General features: G+C 35.0%; 1 protein-coding gene across 1 annotated transcript; it reads left to right on the top strand.

The window, feature by feature from the left end:
• Positions 1 to 324: 324 nt before the first annotated feature.
• On the top strand, positions 325 to 4,647 carry LOC114296656 (Protein kinase superfamily protein). The gene is made up of 5 exons (XM_028240969.2): positions 325 to 947; positions 2,985 to 3,120; positions 3,222 to 3,358; positions 3,481 to 3,604; positions 3,894 to 4,647. The coding sequence occupies exons 1-5, from the start codon at positions 513 to 515 to the stop codon at positions 4,304 to 4,306; spliced, it is 1,245 nt and encodes a 414-aa protein (XP_028096770.2). The 5' UTR covers positions 325 to 512; the 3' UTR covers positions 4,307 to 4,647.
• The last annotated feature ends 5,239 nt before the right edge of the window (positions 4,648 to 9,886 follow it).

Genomic DNA, 9,886 nt, shown 5'->3' with positions numbered 1-9,886 from the left:
ATAACTTATGTAATTTTTTACTTTAAAACAAAATATGATCTTTATTTGACAAATACTATTTATGATATAGTTTTGCTCTGAAATTATCTTATTATAGATTTAAAGATGGTAATAAATGAATTTTTTTTATTTATAAAAATGACATCACAACGAAATTTTTGGTGATATTTTCAATATAAACTTGTTTATTTATTTATAATAAAGTTTTTCAATATTGACCCCATTTTGCATGAAGACATCACGTAAGGGACAAATCAAGAAACAAAAACAATCTCCATGGAAAAGATTAGTACAAAATAGCCTATTTAGTAGAGTGGTTGGAGCAGTTAGAGGAAGAATATTATTCTCACTCTCTCTCTCTCTCTCAAGAGGCTTTTTAGATAAGAAAGATGGTGTCTTAAGTAATCATCCCATGGACATGGTTAGTAGATCATTATCCTCCTCCCAAATCAAACCAAACCCTCTCAAACTTTTTTAATTTTCTTTTTTGCAGCAACAAGCAGCAAGCAACAATGAAGGAGAAGGAGAAGGAGAAGGAGAGAAAGGCATGGAGACCCTTGACAGCAAATTGCTGCTCAGTGGAAGAGCAGACAGTCTTTCGAAATTTTAGCCGGTGCAGGCCTTCAAGATCAGACTTGTCAAAGAATATAGGTCCATTGCCTTCATTTCGACGTTTATCCTTCTCAGATCTTAGTCGTTCATCATCGACGTCCAGGATCAACGAAGATCTAGCAGAGTCTTTTGGGTCAGATTTGTATGATTTTCAGCTGAGTGAGTTGCGTGCCATAACTCACAATTTCTCGAGCAACTTCTTGTTAGGAGAAGGTGGTTTTGGGAGAGTCCACAAAGGTTACATAGATGACAATTTAAGACAGGGTTTGAAGCCTCAGCCCGTTGCTGTTAAGCTTCTCGATATTGAAGGCTTGCAAGGACATCGCGAATGGCTTGTAAGACAATACTAAATCCTCATGGTTGTTTTTTATTTATTTATTTATTTCTTACATACCTTAGAATATGATCATCATCTTCACTCGTGTATGCTTCAACCAGTTATGCCATTCCATGCACTGAAAATAAATGAAAAAAAAAGAAAATTTAATTGCAAACAAATAGAGGTCAAGTGAAGAAAACTGTGTCCCCAAATACAATACGTCCTCACCAGCACATGGTCACATGTTCCATTTTTACTCCATTGATTAGCAATTAATATCACCATTTTTTATGCTTATGTTCATAAATATGTTTTTTTTTTAATATATCATCTATTTTTTTAAAGTTAAATACAATAAAATTAAAAAAAAGACGATTAAGATTGACCTAATTTTTTCATAAGTGATATAAATGGAAGGCGGCATAAAATGAATGGTTTAGATTATCGAAATGAGAGTCATGATAAGTTTCACAAGACTCAAATTTTTTCAAATTTAAATTTGGACTTGAGAAAACCTAGCATAATTAATAGGAAGGTCTCACTAAGTTTATATTAATATGTGAGCTCAAAGTATTGGCCACCAAGTCTCTCCTGATGGGAGATCTTGGGTTCCACTTTTCGGAATAAAATGGGAGAAAAATTTTCTTACAAGGTGTATGGGTGTGAATTTTAACTCTCTCAAGATACTAATCTAACAATTAATCATTGATTTTCGCCAACCAAAAGAAATTTGTGGGCGCACAGTAGTTCTTGGAGAGGAATACCTTGTAGTAAATTGTTCTCTCTCTATCACCATCACAATTTTTTATTATTATTTTATTTATTTATTTATTTATTTTTTACATATAAACCCCATCTAGAATGATGGTAACACCATTCGTACCATTATAACTCACAAGTGTTGAGTGTTTTTACTTGAATTCAAAGGAACTAGACATTTTTATACGGAAAAATGTATATATATACATATATTTGTATAGCATTGTCCTAGATTTAATCATGGGAAATGAACTAATAATAATTACAATAATAATAATAGAGAAATGTTAGAGATCATTAAAATTTTGTCATGAAAATGATCATGAAAAATTTGTAATCCTTAGATTACCTTGATTAGTGTGTGGTGCTTTATTGTAAGTGTAATCCAAAGGTCACAAATCTTTCATGACTATTTTCATGAAAGACTTTTCATGATATCTAACATTGCTGATAATAATAATAACAACTACAACATAAAAGCGGCTCCTTTATATAGAAACTCTATAAAAAAATGATGTGTTAATAATGTTTCGCAAAATATAAGTTGGTGTAATGATTGTTTTTCTATAACATTGCTAACAAAATAAAAATATAGAATACATAGTAGTTTCATTTGACAGCTGATTGCAACCAGCTTGTTTCTGTTTCTCATTCTTCGTTTTCACTGTCAAATAGACTAAATCAAGCTCACCAATAACTTCTGCTAGTGTTATTCCTATTCCTATCCGTAAAAGAACCTTCCAAATATGTAAGAAGGTGTTAGTAACATCATTTGGTAAAGACTTTTGATTGGGATATAAATGGTTCACCTGCACTCTTACAGTTTTTTAAACAATCTAGATTTTGAAATATGTTAATGGGATCTGTTTTGTGTTTTTAAATATTTTTGTAGATATTTTTTCTAGATCCACATATAGAATTTTTTTTATGTCCTGCCTTTTGTCTATTTTAGGGGAGGGCTCCCCTTGTCTTAGCCATAACTATTGTTGGGGAAAAAACAAATAAATTAATTAAAGGAAGAATAATAAGCACAGCAATTTGAAATTATTTTGGTAGTAAAATTTAAAAGTTTCTCATTTTTGTCAATTTCAAGAACTGTATTTTGTAACAAGTTCTGAATATTGTTTAGTGAAGTTGTTTTGCGTGTAAGAACCCAATCAAAATCAACAATTTTTTCTCAAATGGATAAAGTGTCTGTCCATGAGAAGGAAAATAAAGATGAGAAAATTATGATACATTTAGTTGAGTTGATCAAAAAATTTTCCTCTGATATGTAATGTTTTTCTGCTTGAAGGCCGAAGTGATTTTTCTTGGACAGCTTAGGCACCAAAACTTGGTTAAATTGATCGGCTATTGCTGTGAAGATGAAGAGCGGCTTCTTGTGTATGAGTTCATGCCTCGGGGAAGCCTAGAAAATCATTTGTTCAAGAGTAAGTTATTGGTGAAAAAATTAGATTGATTTGATAATTTTGATCTCTCATAATTGAATCACTTGAAACTTTTATTTTTCAATTTCGCGTCACAATAACAGGGATATCAGCTTCGTTGCCATGGGGCACAAGATTGAAGATTGCTACTGGAGCAGCAAAAGGGCTCGCGTTCCTCCATGGTGCTGAGAAGCCTGTCATATACCGTGATTTCAAGACTTCCAACATCTTGCTAGATTCTGTATGCAGCTTTCTTGTCACCACTCTCTCTTTGGTTTAATTTGATCTCCAAAATAGTCTGTGGCATGACTGCTGCATTAGGTCACGTAGTTAAGTGCTTTGATGAAGTTGTCTCTTCTCCAGGATTTCAATGCTAAATTGTCCGACTTTGGACTTGCAAAGATGGGTCCTGAAGGATCAAACACCCATGTTACTACTCGGGTAATGGGTACCTATGGATATGCGGCTCCTGAATACGTCAGTACAGGTAACATTTTGAAGCTTAAAAATCAGTGTTTTGTTTTATAATAGACTTCAAAATTTACACATTGCGAAGCCTGTAGGAAACAAATTATACAAGTATATCACTGTGGAAATATATGGAATTACATCTAAATTTCTAGTCTACCAAACAAAGCCAAATGAGACAGTTTATTTAGTGGTTGACAAATAGAACAAAATGATGATAGCATGCACAATTTTCACATTATTAACACCCAAAATTTTGGAAATAACCAATATGTATGCTAAAAGTAAGCAGTGTATGAATGATGCAGGGCACTTGACCACAAGAAGTGACATATATAGCTTTGGGGTGGTGCTACTAGAACTATTAACAGGAAGAAGAGCAATGGATAAAACAAGGCTAAAGAGTGAGCAAAACCTCGTTGATTGGGCGAAGCCCTACTTGTCTAGCAGCCGGAGGTTGCGCTGCATCATGGACCCTAGACTAGCTGGCCAATATTCCGTTAAAGGAGCAAAGGAAATGGCTCTCCTGGCACTACAATGTGTTAGTTTGAACCCCAAAGACAGGCCAAGAATGCCAGCCATTATTGAAACTCTTCAAGGCCTGCAACAACTGAGAGACATGGCTGCTACTTGTGGACAATGGCCACCATCATCCCCAAAACCGTCTGCCCAAAATGCTGCACTCTCTTCTGCAAAAAGGGAGAAGAGACGACAGAGCTAAGAGGACCTGCTGGAAACACTCTCCGGTTGCTACAATCCCCAAAAACTAATTCTCTCTTACTCCTGGAATCAAAGCGTGTGTGTGTTACAAAAACAATTCCATGTGTTTGAAAGTAAACATTCAGAATCTGAAGTACTATATGTCTCTAATAACTTCTGTAAATAGTGTAATATTATTATGAAGCATATATTTTCCTTCTGTAGATTTTGCTCACTTTAGCCTACCTTTGATTTATTTATTTTTATAGAATTTGGAATTGCTACACTTACCACTAGGCCAAGAAACTATTTCATAAGCTGAAAGAAAATAAAATTTAAGGCAAAATCTACTTTACCTCCTAATGGTTTAGTCCTTGAGCACTTTGTCCTCAGTCATTTAAATATAACTAATTAACCCTCTTACGATTTTTGCTATTTCGCAATTTACTTCCCTACGGTCAATAATTTCATCCAAATTGATGGAAATTTATGTTACATGTGTTGTGGATGCTGTGCTTTTTTGGGTATGAGGCGCTTTTTCACACTCATGTTGTACCAACTTGCTTTTAAGAGTCACCACTTAATTTTAGAGGGACTTAAGAAACCTTTAATAATGAAAACTAAGTACAAGACTTGATCCGTCACACCAAATAATCAAGGTTCAGGAACTAAGGTATAAAAAGGGAAAGTTGTTGAATGAAAGCACATCCTTTTTTCCAATCCGAAGATTGGCCTTAAAGATTAATTATTTCATACAATCCATTATTAAACCCTAAAATGACTAAACCTAAAACTAGGTGATTGAATAAATAAATACCATTTAATTTAAATCTAATGAATACAACCATGTTTTTTTTTTTTTTGATCAGCAAAGAAAAAGGAAACTTTATTGATGAGAAGAGCAAAAACAAGCAACAACATACATCAATAAATGAGGGAAGTGCAAAAAGCATAATAACTAACACTTCACAATCCTAACTAGGTTAGCACCAAGGAGGAAGCACAATCATCTGCTAACATTAAACCCACAGATTGGCGAGAAACCAATCCAAAATAGAGAAACAAAACGAAAAACAGAAAAAAGACCACCCAACACAATCATTTGCTAACTAAAACACCAGCCAACTCCATACCCTTCCAGCCAAAACACTAACACAGGCCTTACACCAACAGCAGACAGCAACATCAACATCTTACACTAGCAACATACAGTAGCAGCAGCATTCTGCACACAACAATATGCCTTAGGACAGTAGCATACAATAGTAGATCAAAAGAACAGCATGCAGGTTTGCGACCATAGACCAGTATACAGTAGCAGCAAACAACACTGAGCAACCATGTATTTTCACAAAACAATGATTTTCCAACAAAAATAGCTTTTTATCTCACAATAGCCATAAACAAGAACTAAACTAAGCAATATTTATTAAAACATTCAAAACAAACAATTTTGCATGAAAAAACATTTAACTTGGATTATTGACAACAATGCAACATAACAAGCACATGCCATAAAAAGTAAGAAAACTCACAGGATTCCACCACCTCGCGTCCAACCATGCAAAATATGATCAAAATAAAGTATTATGACCTAATCATGCTACTAAACATACAATATGTAATCCTAAACCTGGTTTTAGGCTACTAACATAATTTCATGCACAAAAAGCAACTAACGAGCAAAATAAACAAAACATGCAAAATATTACAATGGATAAACCGAGCTTAATGCATGATTACATGATGCTTAAACTACCCTAAACATGCTCTTAACAAAACATGCTTAAACTACCCTCATTTCATCTTTTTTATCCCATGTGGCTTCCTTTCCATAATGTTCTTTCCACTTTGCTTTAACCATAGGAATTGCTCTACTCCTCAATTGCTTCACTTGTTAGTTGATAATTTGCATTGGCTTTTCTTCGTATTCCATATTATCGTCAAGAGCTATCTGGTGATAATCAATAATGTGAAATGGATCCCGAAGATAACCTCTTAATATCAACACATGAAACACATTGTGTATTTGTTTCATTTCCAGTGTTAAAGCTATTCGATATGCGACTAGACCAAGTCTTTCCAAAATTTGAAACGGCCCAATATACTGAGGTGATAACTTGCCTTTCTTCCCAAATCTTGCCTGACCTTTCATTGAAGTCACTCTAATGAACACATGATTCTTCTTTGATCTGCATAACTCTTTTGTCGACTTTGCGCAATTTTGAGCTTTTATTTAATGATCTTAATCTTTTCAGTGGTTGTTTGCAATATTTCAGGTTTGAGTAAGACTCTATCCTCAACTTCTGTCCAACAAACCGGAGATCTACATTTTCTACCAAACAAAGCTTCATATGGTGCCATACCAATGCTAGCGTGGAAAACTTTTGCTATATGCAAATTCCGCCAATGGAAAGAGGTTTCCCAACTACCTTGAAAATCTAAAGCACACATCCGAAGCATATCTTCCAAGGTTTGAATGGTTCTTTTACATTGTCCATCAGTTTGTTGATGGAAGTTAGTATTGAATCTCAACTCTATTCCCATCAACTTTTGAAGACATTGCCAAAATCTGGACACAAACTTAGGATCCCGGTCTAAAACAAGAGATACTGGAACTCTGTGAAAATGAATAATCTCATTGATATAAATGGTAGCAAGTCTATAAGAATTATAGAAAGATTTAACAAGAAGAAAATGAATAGATTTAGTTAACCTATCCACAATAACCCAGATAGAATTCATACATCTAGGTGTCCAAGGTAATCCAACAATGAAGTCCATGGTTATGTGCTCCAATTTCCATTCTGGAATAGGGAGAGGTTGAAGCAACCCTGCCGGTCTCGATGTTCAACTTTAACTTCTTGACATTAAAGGCATCTAGATACAAATTCAGCAATTTCTCTCTTTATATTAGGCCACTGTAGCTAGTTTTCGCGCTCTTCGGAGGGGTTTAGTCTCCTCGGGTATGATTGCCTTACAATTTGGACTCCCGTGGTTATTAAATCTGGTTTCACAAGTGCAATGTGAAACAGAAAAAATCGAATGAGAGTCCAAGTCCGGCAAATCTTAGAAAATCAATTAATCATCGGAGATACCAAAAATGGACTGCATTGCCATATTTCAGAGTTGCCACCTAAGTATTTTTGGAAAATGTAAGAAACCCGTGACTTGTGCCAAAGGCCACTTGTCCGTCATAACCAAGGTGTTTCGGTTCAGGAACTTAGGTATGAGAGGGGAAGGTCATGAATTGAGCATCCCACTCACCCAATCAAAGATCGGCCTCTACTCAGTCATGATGTGAACTTTATGTACATTATATGCTCATGTTCTGATGATATAAGATACTACCATTACTATGCGAAGCAAACAAGTATAGACCACTTCAGTTACTTTGGAATGCTTTGATTTCATGCTTTCTTTGAAAAGGGTTTTGAATATGTGCAACTCAAAGGAGAAGTGAGCTTATATGTACAATAATCAAAGTCATTCTAATCTAAGCAAAATAGCCTCCATCCATGGGCATTTATAGAGATATTTCAAGTAAGCGAGTAGCCTCATGGTAGTATGCTCAACATAGTAACATAACACAAACACACTTATGATACGCTAAAGTAAAGAAATACTCACCTAGTACTCAAACGAGGCAAGCCGAAGAAAAGAAGATAGTTAGAAAAATACATGATCCTAATATGCAAAGTGGCTAATGCATCACATGCAAGAATGCAATTACTAGATTCGGCTACTAACATGGCATGTGAAACAACTCAAAGCATGAAGTAGCGCACATAATCAAGTAAGAAAATGTTTAATGAGCCGAACCTTAATGCATGCAAAAATGGATACAAACCATAGGAATGATAAAAGAAAATATGATGCTGTACAATTATGTAAGAATTTAAATAAAAGGGAGAAAAAAATGGGGGTTGGAAGACATACATTAAGTGTTACAAATTTGCCCTTGTACAAGAGGGTCCAAATGTCCTAATTAACTAATTATTACAAAATAGGAATCTCAAAAGCGAATAATATAAGGAATTAAATGAGCTGCGAGGAATCGCATGCGCATAAGCAAGAACAACCTCTGGAAACCCCTCTGCTTGCTGCCAAAAATTGCCCTGTTTGCAGTAAAAAAAACAGTTCTATTTTAGCCTGAAGATCTACTCTATTTGCTAAAAAACCACCACTGTCGTACAAAAGAATTGGTCGGCCAGCCACTGTTTCTGGATGAAAACCTACTGTAACAGAATTGGAACAGAGCAAAACAGAGGGCTTCCAAAAGATGTTCGTCCTTCATGCTCTCTCCTATCATGAAGATTTTCAAGGAGGGAATACGTTTCTTTTACAACTCATCAAACATCCTAAGGGCATTTAGATGATGAGTCATGAAGCAACGGAACGGAGTATTCAATGGGCACAAAACTAAGGCTAATTAAGAAAGTATTCAAAGAGATGGCCGAAACCTACTATATCTCATGAAAAATAAGAGTAAGAGAGTACTCAAATTTGGAGAGAAGAGGTTAGCCATGTTTGAAACAGAAGCTTATTAACAAAAGATTACATCATTGAGGGAAGTAATTAGAGACTCTTCTTCCTACTCATGGAACATAGATTAAAATCCATTTCCATGCTTAAAAAGCAACTAGAAGAGAGTTTCTAACACCTCCAATGCAAGAGCTCTCATATGGCTTCAAAACAAAATTAAAAGAAGACTAAGTAAATGAATGAAAGCGATAAAGAGTTGTTGTATGCTCATCTTCCTACTCATGGAATATGGATAATACATCCATTTCCATGCTTCAAAGATGGAACTAGAAGAGAGCTTACAGCAACTTTGAAGAAGAGAGATAGATTCAAGGATTAAGCTATCTATTTGAAGCTTTAAACACATATATGTAGTCCATATTCATACAGAAACTAATTAAAACAGTGCTGAAATCAATCTAAAAGTGAAGAAAAATGAGCAAAAGCATGGAGAAAACAAAGAGAGCACAACTATGGATAAGCATATGGAAGGGTGGCTAACCCCTCCACCTTTAACAAGGTTGAAATCATATTTTTAAGCCTAAAACAACTCTGAAAATCAATGTTTAAAATAGATGATGAAGAACAAGGGAATCAAAGAAAAGGCAATGAAAAGAATTCAAAGATCAACCTCTTGAAAAGAGGAAGAGCTTCTTGGTTCACAAACTTCAATCCATACACTCTCAAGTATCTAAAATAAGGTTCAAAACTTCAGCAAAAAGCTTCAAGTTTGAGCTTCAATGGTGTATCTATAGTGTATCAATAATCAAGAGGGTAGAGAAAAGCTTTGGGTATTCCTTTAAGCCTTTGGGAAATTGTTCTAACCCTAAACTCTAAGGTGAGGTGGTCTCTTTATAGATTTTCAATCGCTTTCCAACGGAAATATCTTCAAAAGAGAGCAGCTGGCCAAATCCTGTGCATGAGGGCAGCCTGTTATTGCAAAATATCTACTTCGTTGAACATGGCTGGCCGGCCAAGTGGATGTACACGGCCGGCCAAAAAAATGTGGCTTGCTGGCCATTTTTTGGTCTTTCTGCTTTTTGAGTGGTCAGGTTAGAAAAATAAGTTTTGGTTCAAA

The sequence above is a fragment of the Camellia sinensis genome, chromosome 10, assembly GCF_055761805.1.
Source record: "Camellia sinensis isolate YWXY chromosome 10, ASM5576180v1, whole genome shotgun sequence".
In the NCBI taxonomy this organism is placed as follows: domain Eukaryota; kingdom Viridiplantae; phylum Streptophyta; class Magnoliopsida; order Ericales; family Theaceae; genus Camellia; species Camellia sinensis.
Note: the sequence above shows the minus strand (reverse complement) of the source record. Positions and strands in the feature narration are given on the sequence as shown.